This window comes from Pangasianodon hypophthalmus, chromosome 19 (genome assembly GCF_027358585.1).
Source record: "Pangasianodon hypophthalmus isolate fPanHyp1 chromosome 19, fPanHyp1.pri, whole genome shotgun sequence".
NCBI classification, from domain to species: Eukaryota; Metazoa; Chordata; class Actinopteri; order Siluriformes; family Pangasiidae; genus Pangasianodon; species Pangasianodon hypophthalmus.
Genome location: NC_069728.1, coordinates 19,359,144 through 19,384,073, shown reverse-complemented (window position 1 = coordinate 19,384,073; position 24,930 = coordinate 19,359,144). Strand labels below are relative to the sequence as shown.

Sequence of the window (24,930 nt, the reverse complement as noted above, 5' to 3'; positions counted from 1 at the left end):
TGTGGAGCGTCTACCACCTACTACCCATAATCCCCCTCTTCACATTAGTCAGACTCCAGAAAAAAAATGACCATTTTTGAGTGTATAGAATAATTTAGTAAATGAATCTTTATAAATCTGCTGTACAGAATAAAGTAAAGAACTTCTGGATTTGACTTGTCGGCCATTTTCATACTTCATACTTTAGAAAGAAGTACGGCACCATGTAGAGCTGATGGCAGCGAGCTAGCAAGCTAACATTAGCTAGTTCGCCAGTAGACAACCTGATGAGAAGACTGACAGATTATTGTGAAGGGAATTACAGTAATCAGTATCAGAAGAAATAAAAGCATAAACAGCATTCTTCAGATTTCTGGATGTTTTAGTTTGTCAATAGTTTTCAGCTGGTTTTAGAGGGAAATACAGCAGTGTTTCATTAGCATAAAAGTTGTACATTTGAAAGATACACCCTAGAAGAAGGTATACAGTGAAAATGGAATAGGGCCCAAAATCGAGCCCTGAGGTAAACCACAATTGATAGCAGTCAAAGAAGACAAGAAATGATGAGAAATTTTTGCTCTTTAAGGTAAAACCGCACAGAACACAGATCAGATTATACAAATACACACACTGGAAATTTGTAGATGTATGTTATTTTTGTTTTCAACACGAAATTTAGCAAGCTAGCTCATTACCATCAGCATTAGAGCCACCTGAAGCACAGCAGGGAGTAAGCTCACATCATAACACACAACCCGAGCTTGTGTTTTAGCTAGCTAGGTAATGTTAGCTGCATAGCTCGCTTAGTTGGCTCTGTTACGTCATAGTATCGACAATCAGGTATGATCACGGACCAAATCACAGACAATCAGGAATGATCACGGACCAAAGCGAAATCAGAACAGAGTTTTGTTGCTAGCAGACTAACGTTGCTAAAAAAGATAAGCTTTTATTGAAGATAAGAGGTTTTGCTTTTTTATGTAGTGTTCAGTAACAGGTTTTTATTCCTATAACATTTCTGTAATACTGAGGAAATGATGGCAGCATATAAATATACACTAAAGCTTCATACCAAACCATATACTACTGTAATAAAGTAGTACACATACACTGCAATTTCCCTCGAGATCAATAAATTATCTATCTATCTATCTATCTATCTATCTATCTATCTATCTATCTATCTAGTGTATAGTCTACAGTTTGGCACACAGTATTCAATTCCCCTTGTATGTATATTATAACTTTGAGCTTTAATTTTAACTTTATATGTATATTAACTTCGAGCCATTTTCAATTGCACTTTTCCACAAGAGGAGGCACCAAAACTCCACATCTAACAGATTTAAAATTCACATAATCATTTATTTTAATTCTGATCATTTGGGGAAAATTTCACTGTGACTCTTGGGTAGACTCTGCAGCCCTGCAATGGCCTGAGCGGTCTGAAAGCCAAGGCTGAAGTGAGCTTTGTTGATTTGTTGTGTCAGACATTGTTAATGTGTTGTTGACGTTGATGGGGCTTTAAAAATACTCTGGAGATGCTTCAGGGTTCCTGAAGGTAGGGATGAGCTCCAGGACTCCACCGGATTGCTGATTGCATGATGGACATGGACAAAAAAAAAAACAAAAAACAGCAACAGTTATGAAGAGGGAACTCAAGTGGATGATTACATACGTGTGTATAGTTGATTGCAAAAGTTTATGCACCCTTAGGACAGAAATGAATGAAATTTATAGCATGCTCGGCTCCGGCTTCATAGGTGTTCCTTCGTTTACACAAGTAGGAAAATGATCAAATAGTCCAAGCTGCAAAAGGAAAAAGAGTGATTGCAAATTGTCACAATGGGGCAAATTCTCCTGCGATAAGTTACGCAGTGTGAGGAGTTTGGTTCTGAGGTTCTGAATGGATTGGAGAAAACTTTCTGGGCTTCCAACACCCCCTGGGTTTCAGCCCTTTAATAATTCAAATATGAACTTATGAGTAATATTTGTAGGTGTTTTCTAAAAGCGCTCCACCAACCCACTGTTCTGCAGGTGGCTCAGATCACTTTATTCTGCAGCAATGTGTAAAGTATATGACATCAATAATAATGCCTACTCAGTTCCATTTTATTTATATACTGCTTTCAACAATGGACAGAAAGCTTTACAGAAATCCAGATATAAAATTTTAATTTAATTTTACAGTTATTCCTAATGAGCAAGCCAGAGGCGACCATGGCACAGGAAAAACTCCCTGAGACTACATGAGGAAGAACCAGACTCAATCAGATAGTCGGTTAGGATGTTTAATTCATTTCAATACGCTTTTATTCATATATCACAGGAGAGTCTTTGTGATTACAGCAGCAGCTTTTGTGTGCAGATCAACAGTATCCAGGTTAAATTATCCACTGAAGCAAGAGTGAGACTTTTTAAGGAAGTGCAAATCTTTAAGGTTTCCATATTGGATCATCCAATGTCTTTTTCCAATCCCTTGGTTCTGCTGATCCTGGAGCATTGAGCACTGCTTTGGAATATTGTGTTGCATAATCCAAGGGACTAGTACAATGCAGTCTCCCAGATCAATGAGCCAGATGAGATCCATACTGGTGTGTTTGATAATGGCGTGTGTGGAATGGCCTCCAGATGCCTGACCAGCCATTAATCGCGCTCATGTTTTATCTACCTCCAATGGCCGGTCACAGGGTTATAATGAAAAAAGGATGATGCTCTTTGGATTATTGGGGGCCAAAAATTGGGTGATAACAGTATTTCCTGTTTGAATGTCCCACGTCTGAATTAATTAATGAATTGAAAAATTGAAAAGAAAGGTTAGCGGAACCCCAGCTTGAACATCTGGACCATCAATAATGGCAACCTGATTAAAAACAAGCACAATAGAGGTGAACGACCAAAATATTGGCTTTCCAGCTCACTCTGCATTTCTGCAGCTTCACTTTTGTCTTGTAAATATCGGAAATATCACTGACAGGGAGAGAAAACGCATAAGTACATGAGTTTCAGGTGGGTCAAATCAGCCATTACTGCTCCGGCTCGTACCGAAACCCCACTGGTTTGCCATGCGATTGCAATGTGAATATAATCTAGGTTTTTTCCCCTCTATAGGTAAATAAAGTTATATTCTTAGCTACACCATTGGTACGAGTCTTTGAGTAGATCCTGAGTCCACATCCAGCTCTACAACATCCCTCAGTCTTCAGCCAGCACTTTTTATTTGTCTACTCAATCCTCTGCACGAAACAAATGGTGATGAAACCCTCTACTCTCGGCCCACTACTCTCTTGAAAAGCCATTTTTCCACACGACTGCTGCTGGAGCTCGACGGGCCCAGAGACGAGGGAGGCAGAATGGATTGCTGTGGTTTGGCCCATCTCGCAAATTGTATTGACTGGCGATTGTTTCAGACCCATGATGCATTGTGTGGAAAGTGGAGGACAAAACACATTGAAATGGAAGACAAATGGAGAATGAGAGTTATCAGCAGGAGCGATGTGGCAAAGCTGTACAGTATAGTATAGCTTACATATATATATATATATATATATATATATATATTTATATTTTTATATATATTTATAACCTGTCTCAGTAGATTGGACAAAAGTCTATGATGGATATTTCAAACCTTATTGTTTTAGATCATTGCTGCCCCCTTGTGCTTGTTAGACAGCATTGAAACTCATTTAATTACAATTTAAAATTAGGAATATGTGCAATAAATTAGTGCTGTTGAATTCTGGATTCTGATTGGTCAGAAGATGTTGATTAATATTCGATAACAGCAGCTCTGGTAGTACTTCAGCTGCAACTCACAGGTTTATATATTATATGGTTTCCATAGAAACAGCTCATTCTCTCCACATAAAGAGATTTTTAAAAATCTGTGAAGTTTTCTTCTTCTAAGGAGATGTTTATTTAACATTTATGGAAGGAGTCTCCAGTGTCAGCGCTTTGTAACAGTCAGAGATAAAGCTGTAACATTAAGTTACTGTTACAACCTTGAGGTTGACTACTTTTCAATAACAGCACAGCTAAAGTGTTTTATTCCTCTTATACCACTGCATAGAACAGCAAATTATTTCTACATTAATAGCTACATTTAATGTTTTTGAACATAGCTTCTTTTATCACTTATGTTATAGCAGCTATAAACAGTCGTTCCCTCACCAGCCTCTCTGTTCTTTCTCTCTCTTGAAGTTAATAAGACAAAAAAAAAATGCAGCTTGTCATGTTATAGAGAAACTGCAAAGTGTAAACTGGATCAAACCGGACACACTGGAGCTGTGAGGCTACAGCGCTACCTACTGGATTCATCCTGTATATCACATGACCTCAGAGGACTCCAGAGAACTGGAGGAATAGAAAACAACATCTAATTTGCTATGAAAAAAAAAAAAAAATATATATATATATCTATATAATCCCTAAAATACTCTTTTCAACTGAAGTAATGAATGAGACAAGGCTAGGAATTAAACTTCAGATCCGATGACACAATATTATCAGTGCTTTCCAGATTTATTTAAGAGTAATGTGTACAATAAAATGGAAATACTTCAGCATTTTAATGTTAATTTATTACATTCAGCATCAAATAATTACTATTACATCAAATAACACAGTATTTGGCCACTGTATTGATAACCACTTCACTTCCAAGTTCACTATTAAACCAAATCTTAAGGGCTCTTTAAACATCTAAAAAGGTTCTACTTGGATCCATTTCTGAAAGAGAAACCTTCTGTAGAGGAAGAAACTAAAGAACGCTTAAGAGTGCTAGATTTAACCTTTTTATTCTAAGACTGTATTAAAACTAGTGTAGAAATTAATGTCTAATTATCTACAATTAAGTGCAATTCAGTCCAATATTGCATCGTAACTGTTCCGAACTACAATCCATTTAAATTAACACACACATACTGTACATATAAAATGGGTTGAAGAATATATACACACATAATACATACAGGAGTACTGACACGTGACGAAGTAAACACAGTGGCTCTCGTATGCTGTGTGGGGGCGTTTATTTTTGCATTTCAGATGGTTTGGTTTGTGCGTTTTCCTTTAATTTGTCACATATCTGTAGATCTGATTTAGACAAATGCATTTCTAAAGATATTTACAATACAATACAGTAGGCATTGTGCAAAAGTCATAAGTTATATATAATGATTATTAATAAATATAATAACAATCATTTGAATAATATAAATATAGATTTAGTAATAGTCTATAACTTTAGTCTTAGATGTTTTTATTGTCTTCTGAATCAGAAGATAATTTTGTTCTTCCAGAATTAAAGTAAATCTTAGACAGAAATGTGTGTATGTTGTTAAAGAACGTATTATATTCAGTAATAGAGGATTTTTTTGTTTTTGGGCAAAAACATAACAGAAGCTGTTCTGATTTTAGATGCAGAAACAGAAGCAAGTCTTCTTAGAGGTTGTTCAAGATGCAGGAAAAAAAGGAGCAGCTGATTTCCTTATAAAACTGTACGAACTGAGAGAAATGATGCGGCTTTAAATGCAAACGATCACACTGATTATTGATTTGATTTGGTTTTATAGTCATTAATAATATTACTTTAATAACATCTCGTTATTTTTTATCTTCTTTTACAGAATTTCTTTACATGTGCCTAAGTGCTGTAGAGTGTAAATGTGTCGTTCCTCGTTTAATCTTTCCCTTTCTCTGTGTTTTCTGTCACACCTAACGAGGCTCATAAATCTTGTGTGCGCTCCTCGTGGTTCAGGAATTTGATCAGTCGTCCAGGAAGTGGCAACTTTTTGATTTTGTTCAGTCTGTGGATTCCAATCAGCTTCCGGATCTTCAGCCTGCAGAGCTGCATGAGCGGCCGCGGAGGCACTGAAATAAAAAACAAATGAACAAGACGCAGCACTGAAAAGATACAAATACTTACTGATTTAAAGCGAATGATGATACAGTGACTAAAAGTTCAAAAGTTCCACTCAGGGAAGGTTCCTCGTATTCAGAGTCGAGTTACGCAACTGCTTAAGTACATTTTCTTTACGCAGCATTCAGATTGTTAAAATTCACACCTCTGAGGTTCCCAGATTTTTCTTACGTAGAAGCGTCTAAGACGGAGTTTTTAAGTTTCGTCTAGACCACTGCCTTTAAACACAATCACCTGCCTTTAAACCCCCCAAAAAATCAGGGGATAGAAAATGCGGACTGAAGAAGAAGATCATGTAACATAGAAGAAAAAGACAAATTTAAAATTTAAAAAGATACAATACAATTAGATCTGAATGTGAAGATGGCAAGCGTTGAAATAAATCTAACAGGAGTCTCATATATCACTAATATATCACTGCATGAATAATCCTAGCTGTAATGATCACATTAATCAGTGGTTTAGTTTAAAAAAAAAGGCTTCCACACTCATTATTCTGCAGCGCAGAGAATAGCACTTGATCCAGCACAGACTATTATTTAGCTGTTATTATTATTATTTTTAAAGATTTTCATGAAGCTAGGAGATTCTAAGACATCAAATTGTAACACGTACTTGGAATTTAGGGGCTTTATCAGGCTTTTAATTTCCTATTTTTTAATTTGTCAGATTGATAAATAACACTAATGATTTTGTTGATTCGAAGCACTCTCCCATAAAGAATACATGACCACGGTTTGAAGGATAAGCTGACCAAGCACTTACACATTTCGCCTAAACTTTAAATTCATTCATAATTTTATCCATAAGCAATGACTCTGATTAAAATGCATCTCCTCCAATGTCCTTGAAATAAAAAACAGCTTTTTTTGACTTTTAAGTGACAATATTATTAATTAATTTACAGTTTAATTTATATAGCACATTTCTCATACCTAAGGTAAAAATTACCGAGATAAAAATTAAAACTGTCATATTTAAGTGTCATACTTATGTATTTAATATTGAGTTCAGCTTTACAGCCAAAACATACATTTCAGCTTGACATACTGTGGTTACATCAAACTGTCAGACAGAGGCGCTGGACTTCAGTTAATTTCAGAAACACGCCTCCGTTTTACTCAAACTCTAAACCCTAAATAACTTCTGAATAGTGCTTAAGTTTCAGTATTAAATCCTTACTATATGCACATAACGCAACTCTGAACATAATATCGACAATTCCCTGATGAAAATCTCGCTTGGTTTCACACACACACACACACACATACACACACACACACACACAGTGTCTCAAACTGCTAGACTACTGTAGCTTAGCAAAGCTGCTCAGCCTAGCTTTCACTAGGTAGTTACATAAGATTAAATGTGATAGCATTCGCTATGTTTATAAAATTTGTACACTAAACATCCTGTCTGAGATTGCATCTTCCTTATTTCCTAAATTGATTATTTACAATTTGAGATTTTTATAGAGATTTTGATGTTTGAGGTCATTTCTAATTGCTGTAGTGTAGTGTTCCTTTCTGAAATACACTCGATGTGGTGTAGGAATTCAGGACGTTTCTATCTACCAGTCTGACCATGCTGGATTTCTCGGCAGTTTTCACGCCTGAGGGTTTAGCCGTACTTGCTTTCTCCTTGATGCTGGCCCAGTCAGCGTAACTGTCCAAGTGTTCAACGAGCCGGGAACAGAGCTTCACATCACCTACGTAATCCAGCAGCACATCTATGATGGGTCCTGCCCAGGGGCTGTACGTGTCCGTGGAGACAATGTCACAGAACTGGAGGTACAGGAGACACGGGTACAGTGTTAGCATCAGTGTTAGCATAGCCGTGCTAAGAATGATTCAGATCAGTCAGGACTGTACACATTTCCTTTAGATTTAAATATTATTTCTCAAGTTAATCTTAATGGATTAAAGGTGGAATTTGAGCTCTAGTGTTTATAAGGTGAACTCCAAAAACATTGGAATGGTTTGTGTACTCCTTGACTCCGCCTCCCTTCCACGCCCATTTGCACATGACCAACAAAAACATATATAATAAACCTTTACTTCTCTACTCATAAACATTTTTTAAATATATATATATTTTTAAATTCCACACCCCCTTTTGTGTTGCTCCGCCCACTTCAGCAAAGGTGCCTTAATTTCTGACCAACTCCTACATCTAACCCATCACACTGCTGTCATGACATAAAGCCTTCATAACATGACATAAAACTACACGCAGAAACACTTACATAACATTTAGAAAGTCTTATTCATCAGTGTTCATATCACGCTGACATAACTCCTGAGTCAGGTGACAGGTTGACATAAGGCTGGAATACGTTCCGTATTTCTGCTTATAACATTCTTATGAATATTTATACACCAGTTCCATGAAACTGTAATAACAGAGTTATGTATATTATACTTTATGACTTATATTTTACACTTTCTATGTTCCTTACGTCAAATATCATATTTTTTCTTATAACAGTTTTATAAATACCTATGTCAAGGCTATGACAGTAATGACAGATATATTGTTGTCTATGGTCCTTAAGTAAAATATAATATTTTTGCGAATATAATATTTTTATGAATACCTATGTCAAGGCTATGACACTAACATTTTTTTAAACATTTTAAAATATTTTTTTAGAAATATCTACTGTATGTTAATGCAGTGTCACTGTAATAACGGAGTTATGTATCTTTTCATTGGTCCATAAGTAAAGTTGTCATATTTCTGCTTATAACTATTTAATGAATATTAATGAATGCTACGACACTAATGACAGAGGGATGTATATTTTCTATGGTCTTTAATTGAAATTTCTATCAGTATCTATGCATATTCCCTGAAACAGTAAAGACAGGGTTGTGTATATTATTTTTTCTGGCTGTTGAGGAACGTGTGTTTCCTGTGTCTGCTCAGAATGTTGTTATGAATGTTGAAGCAATGACACTGCAGGAGAACTAGCAGTGAAATAGATTACTGTGTTACCTGTACGCAGGTGTTGTGTGATATAGGTTGATCATCTCTGTAGCGTGTTCTGTCGCTGTGACTCGTTTTCAGAGGCGGGTGAGGGTCGCTGCCGTACACGCAGCTGAAACACGACAGCGCGTCGCCGCCGTTGTCCATCAGGTACTTGAGCACGGTGAGGTATTTCATGCAGAACATGACGGTGGCGGGGAAGGTGGTGGGGTGCGTGGGGATGTAGGCGTTGATGTTAGCGCCGTATTCCACCAGTAAGGTCACGGTCCTTATGCAGCCCTGCCTCAGGGCTACGAGCAGAGGACTGAACGTGTCCAGGTTGGGGTCGGCGCCGGCCTGCAGTAGCATGCTGGTGGCTTCGATGTTGTTATTGATTACGGAGAAGTAGAGGGCGGTGCTGCGGCGGTCCTCGTACATGGTGCTGCGGTCCTCGGACAGCGTGGCGTTGACGTCGAAGCCGGACTCGATGAGCAGCTCGAGGATCTCGTCTCGGTTTCGCTCGGCGGCGAGATGGAGAGGACTGATGCCGCTACGCCTCACACGGGCCTTACTGGTGGCAGGGATGAGCATTGACACGATTCTGAAGCACAGAGGCAGCGTTATAAAGTTTTACATCTGATTCATGCACCTGAGCGGCAATGACAGTGCTAATGAACTGCTAATGAACTGCTAATGAACTGCTAGTGAACTGCTAATGAACTGCTAATGAACTGCTAATGAACTGCTAATGAACTGCTAGTGAACTGCTAATGAACTGCTAATGGAGGCAGTTACGGTACATAAGAATGGTTTAGTAGCTGGAATTACTGAGTGAAATACACACAGTGAAATGGCATGATGATTCTAATCTTCATGAGAAAAACTCCTACATCTTACACCTCACATGGGCTGTCCTGACATAAGGGCTTCATAAACCTACATAAACATTCATGAAGTCATATTCATCATGACATTCTGATGTCAAGCTGACAGAACACTTGAGTCAAATGACATATGGTTGCTGAGAGGTTCATATACATTCCATATTTCTGCTTATCAGATGTTTATGAATATCTATGCCATTTCCAATTCTGTGAAACTGTAATGACAGAGTTTACGTAAACTGAGTTTCCTATGTCTGCTTATAATCTATGTAAGTAAAATTTATTGAGTAAAATTTCAAATTTCTGCTTATAACATACATATGAATACCTATGTCAATGCTACGACACTATAATGACAGCTGTGTATATTTTCTATGGCCCTTAAGTAAAATTTCAGATTTCTGCTTATGCTTTATGAATACTAATGTCAGTGCTGTGATACGGTTATGACTATTTTCTGTGTTATGCATAATTTCTACGGTCCTTAAGTCAATGCCATAGTTCTGCTTATAACATTTTTATGAATACCTATGTCAATGTTATGACACTAATGAGAGTGTCAGTATATTTTTCATGGTCCGTAAGTAAAATTTCATATTTCTGTTTATAACATTTTTACAAATATATATTTATGTCAGTGCTATGACAGCGTAACGAGTTATGTAGCTTATATGTAATCCGACTCCAGATTATGTCATGTCAGGTTTTGTTGTTTGACGTGTCACAATGTCAGTTGTCATGACTTTCGAACGTAAGTGTCATAACCCCAGATTATATCAACAAAAATCTGCCTCAAGTGTTAAATCAAAACGAACGAGTTTGGACGTAGATGGATATGTAGGTTTATATGGAAGGAGTTACGTAGGTTTCATGAAGCCTTATGAACACCACCATTAAATACATTTATTCATCTAATGGACTTTCTAAATCCAAAGCAGCTTAAAAGGGATTAAAACACCACTAAAAGCTGAGAATGAAGTGACAGCTGTAGTGAAAAAGCAGACTGACACACGGTTAAGTAGGTAAAATGACTTCGTAAATTAAATCCACACTGTGTTTCACTCTACACGTTAATGTCATGTTAATAATGTTACGTGTTAATTCAGCATTTTTCTCCTTGCATTTCTTTCCAGCCACGCTGTTGGACTTACTGAAGCGCCCTGTCAGTATTGTGTGCTGACCCGTAAGTGAAGAGGTCGGTGCTGAAACAGCATGCGACAACATTTACACACATTCAATTATTCAAACTAATCATTTCAACAGACTCACAAATATACACACACACTATATTACATATTTACAATACACACGAATGTGACTTTACTTCTACTGCAAAGAGCAGTAATTAAATCACGTGATGTGCTAACAGGAAACTATGAGCTAGAACAACAGCTATTAATTAAACAAATATACCCAGAAATGAAGGCACTGAGACAGCAGAATAATTTAAGTACTCAGTACAATCAAACTGAATACAGGATAAATTAAAATAAAATGAAATGAAATGAAATAAATATAAATATGAATTCAATTTTAATTATTTAGGATGGAAAAGATTCTTCACTGCATGAGATGTTTACAAAATATTTAAATTTCAAAGCACTGGCAGAATAAATAATAATAATAATAATAATAATAATAATAATAATAATAATAATATGCCATTTCATGTGACACTTTTTGTAAAATATCTTCAAAATAAACACCTTCATTCATTCATGCATTCATTCATTACTGTGTTTTTGAACCAATCAGGCTACTTCCACTGAGCTCAATCAATAATAATAATAATAATAATAATAATAATAATAATGATAATAATAATAAAAGTATTCATTTTTTCATGTTTCTGGATGTTTCAATGTTTTTACAGACGTTTTAAGTAATTTACTTTTCAATATTTTTCAAAGTTTTTAATTTGATCATTTTTAAAAATTTATGTAAAGTAACTTATCAACAAAAAAATTAATACATGAAATGTGATATGATTTAGAGAGGCTTTTCTGGAGCTGGAAAAAATATTACAATAAAAATAATAATAATAATAAAAAAAATACAATGGACCTATTACTTCTGGATCTCTTTTTATGCTACATATTTATCTTCCCAGGTTAGTGTTTAAAAATATATATATTAAAAAAATACGTTCCTGGTTATTCTGGATATTTCAACCTTAAGATGGTTTTCCAAATCTATTAAAAAAAATCCTTTAAATTATTATTATTTTTTTTTAAGGCAAGGAGTTAATTTTCTGAAATGAAATGTGTGTGTCCTTGGAAAATAAGTAAATGTCAAAAGATCACAAATATCCAAAATATCCATAATTAAATTTTGTCATGAAAAAAGGCCTAGCTACATGTCTATTATTATTATTATTATTATTATTATTATTATTATTTATTTTGTTGTTGTTGTTGTTGGTGATATTATTATTATTATTATTATTATTATTATTATTATTATTATTTTTGCTGTTGGTGATATATTTTTTTTTGGTGGTGATATTATTATTATTATTATTATTATTATTTATTAATTAATTTATTTTTTTGTTGCTGTTGGTGGTGATATTATTATTATTATTATTATTATTTTTGTTGTTGATATTATTATTATTATTATTATTATTATAACAGTGTATATTGTTATTATTATTATTATTATTATTATTATTATTATTTTTGTTGTTGATATTATTATTATTATTATTATTATTATTATTATTATAACAGTGTATATTATTATTATTATTATTATTATTATTATTTTTGTTGTTGGTGATATTATTTTTTTTTTTGGTGGTGGTGATATTATTATTATTATTATTATTATTATTATTATAACAGTGTATATTATTATTATTATTATTTATTTATTTATTTATTTATTTATTTGTTGTTGTTGTTGGTGATATTATTATTATTAGTATTATTATTATTATTATTATTACTATTTTTGTTGTTGGTGATATTATTAGTATTATTATTATAACAGTGTATAGTATTATTATTATTATTATTTATTTATTTATTTGTTGTTGTTGTTGGTGATATTATTTTTTTTTTGGTGGTGGTGATATTATTATTATTATTATTATTATTATTATTATTATTATTATTATTATTATAACAGTGTATATTATTATTATTATTATTATTATTATAACAGTGTATATTATTATTATTATTATTATTATTATTATTATTATTATTATTATTATTATAACAGTGTATATTATTATTATTATTATTATTATTATTATGGCATCACTTCAGCACAGATGGTGACTGGACACTTACCGATCGTTTCCCCTCTGAGCTGCTATGTGAATCGGCAGCAGTCCGGTTTTGCCCGGTTTGTTGGCGTCGGCTTTTTGAGACAGCAGGAACTCCACGATCTCCACATGACCGTTCTTACAGGCTTCATAAAGCGCCGTGGCTCCATCTGCTGCCTGGCTGTTGATATCAGCACCTGATGGTAGAAAAAAATCCAGTATAAACCTTTCTGTAAAAACTCCTCAGATATTGTAGAATAAAAAAGCAGAAATATTTCCCTTACCGTTTTTCAGGAGGAACCGAAGTGTATCTACGTTCCCACTCTGAGCCGCCACGAAGATGGGGGTGATGCCGTACACGTTGGGCGTGCTAATTTTTGCCCCTGCCTTCACTAACATCTCACAGATCTCCACGTTGTTCCTGCACACGGCCTCGTGCAGCGCCGTCCAGCCCTGGATACAGCTTTTGTTCACCGTGGCGCCGTGATTCAGCAGCATGGCCACGATCGCTGGGTTTTCCTTCTCACACGCTGGAAAGACAGAAACACCTCATAAACTTACCTCCACAATGTTTCCTCTGATTTACACACAGGATCTACAGACGCTTGCAGCTTTCACACGAGCAAAATAACACGTCTGTTCTGCATGTTTGCCTTAATGATTACGCACTTTGGGACTTTTTTTTTTACCTGAAAGTGTAAACAAGTGGGCGGAGTCAATGCAAATAGATAAAATAAGACTAATATTTTAATTTATTTGATCAGATAATCGCTGCACTTTCACACCTCCAGTACAACAGCATTAAACGAGTCTGTGAAATGATGGACACACCACACACACGCTTGTCTCGGGGTGTGCTGTTACGGGAAACTAATCAACAACAAGCTAGTGTGATGGAGCAGAGTCACTGTTACCACCCTGAAGATTATTTTCCTATATAACAAGTGTTTTATTTCTCATATAGTATTACTACCTGTCAGTGACTACAATCCTTTATTAATGAAAAAAAATCATACTTTTTATCCATTTATAGCTACATTAAATGTTCCTGTTCTCACTTACGTTAGAGCAGCTACTGTATACACAGCCGTTCCCTCACCAGCATCTCTTCTTTCTCAGCTTGTTGCGCATGTTACTGAGAAACCACAAAAAGCGTAAACTCCTCTGTGCTGAAGATGTCGGAAAGCCTAAAGTTCCAGCTTTACCTCTGACTGTTCCAAAGCGCTGACACTGGAGACTCCTTCCATACATGTTACATAAACGTTTCCTTACACATCAACAATTACACACGTTATTGTTTAGATCTGAAGCTGGTTTAGGAAACTTCTTCTCGTACCTTTATACAGAGGCGTCTCCTTGTCCTTGTTGGCGATGTCGGGATCTGCACCTTTCTCCAGGAGACACGCCACACACTCCTTGTTCTCCCTCGACACGGCCAGCAGGAGAGCCGTCTGATCCTTCAGCGTGCGCTTGTTAATCATCCCAGGTTGGACTTTATCAGAGCATTAAAAATATGAATGAAAAATGAACAGAATGGTTCAATTGATAACAAAATTATTATCAGCACCCTCAATGAATATAAGCAATGATGAATATATAAAAATAAACAGCAACGAGTCATTATTTTTAGCATTCACATACAGGCATGGTGTATAATTTTATTCATTTTTTATCACCGTATTTTTGTTAAAAGGTGTATTTTATTTATTTTATTATGGACATGTTTGCAATTAATATTTAATAACAGCACTGAACTTTATCCTGTAAAGTCAAACAAGATTGTAGACCTTTGTGGAGAGTCTTACAGTATATTCTTTGTTTTTGTGCATGTTGTTGTACAGTATATTCTAAGATTTGTGCATTTGTGCAACTCAAAGTGTCATCGCAAAAACATTGATTTTGTGTCCAGAAATCATTTCTGTGCTCTTTTTTTTTTTTTTTTTTTTTTTTAAGGTCATTATTTTGTTAGATGGATCTTACGGTCAGGTCTTAACCTCCTGGCAGAGGTAACCAGGTTTTGATCATATTCATATTTTACAGTGACTTGCATAAGTATTCACCCCCCCTTGAACTCCTCCACAAAATTATTTACAAATTAAAAAACGTAAACATTGATTGCGTAAGTATTCACCCTCCATCACTGTGAAACCACTAAATTATTTCTGGTGCGATCAGAAGTCACATGATTATTTGGATGAAGGGACTGTAGATATCTTTTTTTCACCAGCGGTGGAATGGTGGATGGTGTCTTTTCCTCCCTCAGTGTGTGAAAGTATTATGTAATCTCTTAAAGGGTGCACAGGATTGTTGTTGCTTCTAGATATGTTTTGAAGATGTATTTTTCTTTTCTGCGTGTTGGCCTCTTATTCACACCTAAACTGCATTTTTGGCTCAGTGAAAACACAGCTTAAAATGAAGGTGGAGAATTTTCACTGTTTTGGTGTGGATGTGTGGAAAAATGTATGTTTGTGAAAACTCTGATGTCTCTTGCGTGTGTATTGCGTGTGTTATGAACGTGTTGGACTGCGGCTGCTGACCAGTTTGTTAGTTTGTGCTCTGTCATTTCAGTAACACTTTACATTAACAGTACGTGAATAATCACGCACTAATACCTGAATTAATACTTACTTAAATATGAACTAATGATGAGTTAAGGTGTGTACTAATCATAATCTAAACTAATGACCAGCTAAACTTAACTATGGCGTGAGAACGACCATCTTAAGTACATGTTTGTTAGTTAATGTATTAATTAACATGTAGGAGAATGACATCATTCTCCATCAATCTCAGACTAAAACATCAGAAATAATCTTATAGAACACTGGGTTTAAATGTTAATAGATAAAGCATCTACTAAATGCATAAACGTTACTGTAGTAAGTTCACCCTTGTGGGCAAAGGAGCAGTGCCGCGGGTCCTATAGCCACCCAGAGCACGTACGAGTGCTACAGTGGGATTTGAAGAGAAATGGATGGAGAACGATGCAAAACAGTTTGAGATGAAATTTTTTGTGTTTATTATTAGTGCGTCTTTCTACTTTCAGTAAGGAGGATTAATGTTAATTATGAAAGTAATCCATCGCCATCCAGTGATGTTTGTGTACGCAGCTGCATGTGGCAAATTATATAAATTCACAGGAATAAATTCACATATTTACAATATATCTTTTTTTCTTTTTTTTTTGTGAATCCATTTATTTATTTTGTAAAGCTGCTTTGTGTCAATGTCCATTGTTAAAAGCACTAAAAGTGAATTGAATTGAATATAAACCATTTAAAATGATGCACATTTAATTCATATTCTTTCTTACAGAGCATGTTTGATTTAGTTTACTCCTACGTGTGAATTAATACATTAACTAACAAACGTGAACTAACGTACTTAAGGTGGTCGTAATTCACGCATGAATTCATAAGACTCAGACGCGTAGTTAAGGTTAGCTCTTCATTAGTTCATGATTAGTACACACCTTAACTCATCATTAGTTCATATTTAAGTAAGTATTAATTCAGGTATTAGTGCATGATTATTCATGTACTGTTAATGTAAAGTGTTACTGTAATTTCTTATTTAATAACATGTTTACAGTTTAATTTCACTCTACACCCTCGTGTGGAGGAGACGGAATATGACGTGGAGGAGACGGAATATGACGTACGCTGTACTGCTCCTGAATCCAAACCACACTGAGAGTACAGGTTTAGGACAAGACCCAGGAGGACACATTGTATTGAAGTGGAACCTTAAGCCACATGTATGAATCCTTGAGTTTTTCATTTCTTGTTTTCAAACTTTCAGCCATGTTCCACACTTCGTCTTCTCTAACGCTCAATACGCGGCTCTTCAGGTTATTCCTGAGGTGTTTGACGGAACAGTCTTCAAATCATTTTTGTGTTTTCATTTGAACAGAGATATTTTTGAAAACACCGTTGATGTGAACAAGATTGTTTTTCTTTTAAATGGAAAGGTTAAAACTACTTTTTCAAAAAAATAGCCATATACGTGTGGACGGTGTGTCAGTCCTACCTCTCAGGATCGCTTTAATACACTGCTCTTGGCCGTAGTGCGCAGCCTCGTGAAGTGGAATCCAGCCGTATTCGTTTGGCATCAGAAGGTTGCAGTCTGCTTTTTTGATCAGTCCTCTCAAAGTTCCAACATCTCCGTCCCTGATTGCCTTCAGCACAGGATCCACTTCTCTATCAGAAACCAAAACACGAGACTTCAGAACATCCAGAAACTAAAAAAAAACCCAAATACCTCTGAATAATGCTGAAATGTGATACGACGTGGTTACGAGGTGAATCTACTCACTCTTCCTCCTCGGGTTTGACTTGTATCAGAGTCCCGTCATATCTCCGATACGCCACCATTCGCTTCCCATTCCCGGTGATGAAGTGGCTCACTGTTACAGACTGCTGGTCATTTTTATCCCTGTGGAGAAAAACGAAAATTTCAGCCAAACAATAAATTACGATTCAGTCAAATTTTTGTTGTTTTGATAATAAAAGGTTTTTGTGATACTACAGATCATCTTCATTAACATCTAAATGTGGTAATATTTACACCACAGTGCTGTTTAATTCTGGATCATGATTGGTCAGAAGATGTTGATTAATTTTCTAGAACGGCAGCACAACTAGACTGACAGTAGCACAACTACAAATCACAGGTTTATATTACTAATAGTAATAATACGTTATCGTTTCTATAGCAACAGCTCATTCACAGGGACGTGTACGGCGAATGTTCCACATAAACAGATTAAAAAAACTGTGTAATAGTTGAAATGGTGAAGTTTCCTTAAAGTAAGGCGACATTTATTTAATAATTATGGAAGGAGTCTCCAGTGTCAGTGGTAAAGCTGTAACTTTAAGTTTTCCGACATCTTCAGGACAGAGGAGTTTCTCGGCTGTTTTTTTTTGTTTTTTTAACTTCAAGAGAGAGAGAGAAAAGAGAGGCTAGTGAGGGAACAACTGTTTATAGCTGCTATAACGTAAGTGAGAACAGGAACTAACTTCCAGGAACTAACTAACGCAGACATTAAATGTAACTATAAATGGATAAAAAAGTATGATGTTGTTCTTTAATTAAAAAAATTGCTGTGGTATAAGAGGAATAAAACACTTTGGGATGTGGTTATATAGGAAAATAACCTTGTCCTGGTAACCGTAAGTCCGCTTCATCACTTCACCCTCATGTCCCTGATTATTTTCCTCTAACAGCATGACAGGCAGTGTGTTATTCCTAACGTAATTTTGTTTTGTAGATAGCCCTAACCCTATAGTGATATTGGGTATAATGAGATATAATAGGAAAACTGTGACATTTCAATAAACTCTAATGTTTCTAATGAAGCACCATAGTGAAACTATTGTGCACTAAAGTAAATGTACAAGAGTTTGTTCAGTGAAACTCGAACTCCGTGTTAAACACAAAGCAGCGGGACAGAGGAGAAGATGTGCTTCTATTTTTCTCCTGGGTGGAATGTGAGCTTTGGGGGCGTTTCAGCTGGACTTCATCCTGGTCAGGATTTTGTGTTGGTTTGATGTCTGTGCTGCGTTACGCAGGATGTACAGGAGCAGGTGTGGATATATCAGGTCTCAGCCTGCCAGTGTTTCAGTGATAAATCAGAGCTGTGTTAGATAAACACATGACACAGGCAAAGTGCAGCCTCACGTCGGCTTAGAACACAAACTGAACACATGTTACTTTAAGCGTATTTAAGCGTATTTGTCTTTTTATTGAGCCTACATCAAAAATGTGACCAGAGCAATTTGGGCCAGCAAACAATTTAGATAAATGATGTGTAATTTTTAATGTTAATATACAGTATATTGTCACTTGAAACATAATGGGGCCAAGCACTTTCTAGCCCCATGTCTTCATGACAGAGGAAGACCAGAAGCCATTGGGACCATCAGTGTTTGTTCGCAAGCAGACATATTCAATTTAAAGCCAAAACATCAAACTGTTGCTAAGATATTGCCACACTTCCTGTTGTCAGTACCCATTCCAAGTTACAAATGAACTCAAATCTTGTTTGTTAACTTTAGGTCATGTTGCTAAAAACATGTGACAAGTTTGGTATCAGTATGTAAAATGGTCGCTGAGATATGCCCTCACTTCCTGTTTGGTCACATAGCCATCACCTTCGCTTGCACGTTGTGGATGAAAGGTTTTGTATATCAAAAATCTAAGAAACAAGTTTTGTTTGGTTGGTTTAACAATGCTGTGATCCAAATTTCATGATGATTGGAAAAAAAATTGGAAGTGGAAGTGGAAAAAACAAACAAACAGTTTTTATCAGTTTCAAAATGGCCGACTTCCTGTTAGACAAATCACAAATTCTTTACATCACAAACTCTTCAGACTTTTTAAGCGAATCAGTAGAAAGAAGAATCTTAATCTGATGTTTATCAGTTTAGAAGTTATGAGCAGTTTTACAAATTTGTGAATTATAGCACCAACTAGAGGGGATTTAGACAAAAGCTTCTTGGAGTCTCACTGTTCCTGAGCTAAGACCTCACTTCCTGTTTGGAGACTTCGCTGTTGAATTAGTTTGTGCATTATGATATATGAACCGTCTCGTATTTCAAAAAAATCAAAAAAGTTTTGTTCGGGTTGGTAGCAGAAGCAGTAGTATTGTTGTTATTGTTGTTCATAAAACTTCATTTAAAAAATGGTCAATTATTCCAAATTGAGTCTTCTCTCAAAACAGACACTTGGATAGAGCGTCTGAAATGTGTGTAAATGATGAGCCAATGATGAAATGTCTGATTTAGTCTTAAATTAAACAAAAATAGTGTTCACATAAGCTGATTTCTTATGTCTTGTGTGAAATCTGTTAGAAATTTGTATGAATTTGAAAAAATTGGTGTGTTTGGATTTGATCAAATGTATGTAGGAAGTCATGGGAAATAAACGCTAACTCCGCCCACAACCTCAACCTTAAACTTTTGTTCAAATTGTAAAAAATGGTTACGAATCTCCAGATGTGAGTCAGGGTTAGTCTGTGCTTGTGTGTGTGTGTGTGTGTGTGTGTGTGTGTGTTATTTCCTCTACTCTGTACCTGGGTGGGTTTGCAGGACAGGGGGCGGGAGCGGGCCGCGGTGTCTGGCGCTGATTCGGCCGGGGAATCTCTGTCCTGCGCTGAGGAACGGAGGTCTTCGTGTTTTCGGCTGAAGACGTCGTGGAGTTGTTTTGGGTCTCGGTGAGACTGCGCTCGATGGCCAGCTGCATCAGTTCATCATCAGACATGTAGCCGTAGAGGCAGAAGTCATCGTGGGTCAGTGTGGGATTGGTGGCACCGAGTACAGGCCCGCCGGCAGCCGCCATGATGGAGTCCGGGGTCCTGAATAACGTTCAAACAGAAATGATAAAAGAGCAGGCATGAGAGCATAGCTAACGATAGAATCCTAGCAGCCAGAAAGAAACAGAAATTTACCAAAGTAAACAGCGAGGCAAAACTTTAGTGTGGTGCAACTTAATAATTAGCAGCTCCTCCATTTTTTTGACAGTCCAATCACATCACAGCCCCGCCTGCTTGTTTTCATTTGGCACACAAACCTAGGCTCGTGAATTCACAGGTCAAAGTTCACCTAGATAAATTTGACGTGAGGTGAAAATCTGAGTCTTTCACGTCCCTTGTCCTTTCCCCTTCAGTGAATCCTCTTTGCTTTGCATTTTATTTGCGTTTTCTGGCTTTTCTGCTTTCGGGTGTCTCCTGTATTGCCATAGCAACTCTTCAAAAATCATAAATTCCTGTAAATGGCTATACCATAAATATCAGCACTTCTGTTAGAGTAATAAGAATAAAAGAATAAAAATAAGTGGTGCAAATGTAGTTGTTTCTGTTTGAATAATAACTCTTACTTATTTGGATAATTAAGAGTTTTTAGCTTGGAACCTTGTTATTAAAGGGTTCTACACAGAACCTTTAAGGTTCCTCCCCAAATCTGTTGTTGGAAAAAGCTCAGGATGTAGAAAGTACAATCTGATGTGTTGATCATCTTCATTCATTTATCTTCAGTAAGCATTTTATTTCTATTTTTTCTCCATAATCTTCATCTTCTGTTTCTTCTTCTTCTTTTCGCAAATTTGTACCCCTTTCACGCATCGCAATTTTTAAAACGGAGCCAAGAAATTTGGAAGAGAAATAGATCCCCTATGAGAATGAAGTGCTGGAATGATACCAACCACCTAGCAACACCCTAGCAACCACCTGGGATATCATGGCAACCACCTAGCAACACCCTAGCAACCACCTAGCAACACCATAGCAACCAACAGGGATATGATAGCAGCACTGCACCATCTTTTAACTTTGACACACTTAACTGTTAAATGATTTAATATTTTAAAATTTATGACAATGAAACATTGTAAAACTCTTCTAGCGTGTATAGCGTGTTTAGCATGTTTAGCATGTTAAGCATGTTTAGCGTGTTTAGTGTGTTTAGTGTGTTTAGTGTGTTTAGTGGGCTCTGTCAGGCAACACCAAAGTTTATCCATGAACTTAACCTTCTAGTTATGCTTTGTATTTATTGATTTGTGTGTGAAGGAGTTTAACTGCAAAGAGCATCAGTTAAAAAAAACATTATAAAGCTCAGTAATTTTTAAACAACTCAATATGGGATGGGTTTCGGCTGCCGCTCGAGGTTTCAGTGTCAGTATCAAAAAGAAAAGTGGTAACATTCCATCTCTAGTATCAAACATCTCTAGTTTTAATCAATAAATATCAACAATAATTCAACAATAAGTGAATTAACTTAAGGCACTTTAAAAACTGGCACTTAACTGAGCCATAAGTTTGTTTTTCATAACCTGGATCGAGAAACACTATTATATACCATGAGTACCCCTGAGTACTCCTAAATACCCCTGAGTACCCCTGAGTACTCCTAAATACCCCTGAGTACCCCTGAGTACTCCTAAATACCACTGAGTACCCCTGAGTACCCCGAGTACTTCTGAATACTCCTGAATAACCCAGAGTACTTCTGAATACCCCTGAATACCCTTGAGTACCCCAAGGACTCCTGAATACTCCTGAATACCCCTGAGTACCCCGAGTACTCGTGAATACTCCTGAATACCCCTGAGTATTCCTGAATACCCCTGAGTACTCCTGAATACCCTTGAGTACCCTGAGTACTCCTGAATACCCCTGAATACCCCTGAGTACTCCTGAATACCCCTGAATACTCCTGAATATCCATGAGAACCTCTGAATACCCCTAAGTACTGCTGAATACCCCTGAGTACCCCTGAATACCCCCGAATAGTCCTGAGTACTCCTGAATACTCCTGAGTACCCCTGAATACCCCTGTGTACTCCTGAATACCCCTGAGTACCCCGAGTACTCCTGAATACTCCTGAATACCCCTGAGTACCCTGAGTACCCCTGAATACCCCTAAGTACTCCTGAGTACCCTTGAATACCCCTGAATACTCCTGAATATCCATGAGGACCCCTGAGTACCCCTGAATACCCCTAAGTACTGCTGAATACCCCTGAGTACCCCTGAATACTCCTGAGTACCCTTGAGTACCCCTGAGTACTGATGAATAATCCTGAGTACCCCTGAATACCCCTGCGTACTCCTGAATATCCATGAGGACCCCTGAATACCCCTGAATACCCCTAAGTACTGCTGAATACCCCTGAGTACCCCTGAATAATCCTGAATACCCCTAAGTACTGCTGAATACCCCTGAGTACTCCTGAACACCTGAATACTCCTGAGTACTCCTGAACACCTGAATACTCCTGAGTACTCCTGAATTCCCCTAAGTACCCCTGAATACCCCTGAATACCCCTGAGTACTCCTGAATACCCCTGAGTACTCCTGAATACCCCTAAGTACCCCTGAATACCCCTGAGTACCCCTGAATATCCCTGTATACTCCTGAATACTCTTGAATACCCCTGAGTACCCCTGAGTACTCCTGAATACCTTCAGAGCTCATGAAGATTAATAAACAGACTACGGGATTAAAGCAAACGTGTATGAGACATAGTCTACCATTTTAAAACCCACTTGCTGTGGAGCTTTTATGTGTGTGTGTGTGTGTGTGTGTGTGAGAGTGTGTGACCAGCGTAACACTGCCTTGTTGTGCTTTTGTAAAGTCGTGTGTTGTGTCTGACCCAGTTGTTGGATAAAATTAGCTCAGTTACATGTCTGTTCTTCAGGGTTATAAATAGAAAATCTGCACCTAACTACTCTGTGGAATTAGAGCTCAGGTTTCTCTTCTCACTCTTTTATCCTTTAGCTCTTTTAAAATATCACACAAATAACAGAAGCATGCAGGTCTGTGTGTCTATAAACTGTATATACACCTAATAAACAAACATTAAAATATAAAAGTCCTGTTAAATTAATAAAAATAATTAATGAAATATACAGACAGTGGCTGCGACGGCGAGTTGCACTCATAACAGAAGAGTTACATTAACGAAGTTTTCTATTAATGCAATCAACACAGCAGAAAAGGAGAAAAAACTTATATAATATAATATAATATAATATAATATAATATAATGTGCATAAACACTTACAGGGACACTTACCTTCTTCTGAAAGTTGAAACCTTCTTCTGAAAGTTGAATTTTCCGTCAGGTTTTTTTTTTTAAATTAAAAGGTAAAGTTACAGAAACACTTTTCTCTTTCGCTTTTTGCTGCTCGAGTCTTCTGCCAGAAGCGTCCCTGCGTCCCTGCTCTGTTTATAGGACATGTCTACAGAGTGCACATGATCTCAGGAGCGCTGCGTGCCAGCCTCGGGCCTCACATTCCTCTCAGGAGATAGCTGGAGCAGAACGTGAAGAGAAACCGCAGGAACCAGAGGTACTGAGAGAAGTTCAGACACAAACACAGGAGTTTTAGGCTAAAGCAGATTTTAGGTGTTTTTTTTCTTTTCTTAAAGCTAACTTGCAAAAGACCGGAGTGAAGAGATCCCTATGTATTCCATGCACTTACACTTGAGTGCAAAAGTTTGCATCCCCTTCCCATGCTTTTCCTAACACTCCAAATTGACTACACTTATTTTAATTCCACTCATTTCTTTATCTTTTCTTTATCTTCACATGCCTAAATAGCTGCTGTACATTTATTGATGAGTGTGTTGCGTGCTCTAGTGGCCTTTCACTGACATAACACTGTGTATGAGGAAAAAGGGCTCACAATGCAGTTAAAATAAAAATAAAAGCTATTATAACTGTTTTATTACGGTATTGTTCACTGTGTAAGCAAATTTCCTTCATGGTACAGCACTACTGAAAATGTTTGTATCAAATTTAATACTGTAAGATTCATTAGTAGGCTGCAGGTTGTATTGACATTTATTTCGTTAAAAAAAAAAAAGCAAGCTGCATTAATAACAATTTTTGGTGAAATAAGGAATAATATTTTTGTGTTGCAAATAAGGCTTTGTAAAGTGTGTTTGTTTGTTTGTTTGTTTGTTTGTTTGCTTTGTATTTTTGCCGAAAATGTACGGTTTCAATACGGACACCTTCTTGATACCATCTTGAATGATAATTTTTGAGGCAGAGGGATAAATATAAGGATAAATATAAGGACAGACAATAATGAATTTATCATAATTAAAAATGAATAAAGATAAATAAGCATAAAGAGCATTGACCTTTAATATTTTGGGCCTTAAATTGAGGAGAAAGAAAGAAAACTCTTGGGATAAACTCTGTGCAGCAAAATTAATATTTCTAAAAGCCTAAAGTATCAAATGGGATCAAATTTCATCAAAATGCATACATGATTTTGGTCTTTGATTCTTTTCCATAAAATTTACCCAATAAAATGTTTAATGTATCATGAATCATGAACGTTTTTAAAGGGATATGTTTTTAAAAAATATATATTTATTTGCCTTTTTTTTGTATTT

General features: G+C 36.4%; 1 protein-coding gene across 3 annotated transcripts; it reads right to left on the bottom strand.

Annotated features, from left to right (window-relative positions):
* Positions 1–5,660: 5,660 nt before the first annotated feature.
* On the bottom strand, positions 5,661–23,782 carry asb2a.1 (ankyrin repeat and SOCS box containing 2a, tandem duplicate 1). Of its 3 annotated transcripts, none has more exons than XM_053242357.1 (11): positions 23,591–23,782; positions 20,100–20,381; positions 17,342–17,461; positions 17,057–17,226; positions 14,364–14,519; positions 13,312–13,557; positions 13,053–13,224; positions 10,905–10,955; positions 8,900–9,470; positions 7,533–7,686; positions 5,661–5,853 (listed from the first exon to the last, which is right to left on the bottom strand). In XM_053242357.1, the coding sequence occupies exons 2-11, from the start codon at positions 20,363–20,365 to the stop codon at positions 5,708–5,710; spliced, it is 2,052 nt and encodes a 683-aa protein (XP_053098332.1). In that variant the 5' UTR covers positions 20,366–20,381; positions 23,591–23,782; the 3' UTR covers positions 5,661–5,707. The 3 variants fall into 3 exon arrangements, with proteins under 3 accessions (XP_053098332.1, XP_026803897.3, XP_026803898.3); XM_026948096.3 differs by having other exon boundaries at positions 23,603–23,781; XM_026948097.3 differs by lacking the exon at positions 10,905–10,955 and having other exon boundaries at positions 23,603–23,781.
* Between the last annotated feature and the right edge of the window lie 1,148 nt (positions 23,783–24,930).

What these genes read in the sequence shown, in the direction of transcription:
- asb2a.1 (XM_053242357.1), bottom strand. Translation starts at nt 20,365, where the DNA reads ATGGCGGCTGCCGGCGGGCCTGTACTCGGTGCCACCAATCCCACACTG. An exon ending in TGTCCTGCAAACCCACCCAG is followed by an intron (nt 17,462 to 20,099) that starts GTACAGAGTAGA and finishes TTTTCTCCACAG; the next exon opens with GGATAAAAATGACCAGCAGT. An exon ending in AATACTGACAGGGCGCTTCA is followed by an intron (nt 9,471 to 10,904) that starts GTAAGTCCAACA and finishes TCTGTGCTTCAG; the next exon opens with AATCGTGTCAATGCTCATCC.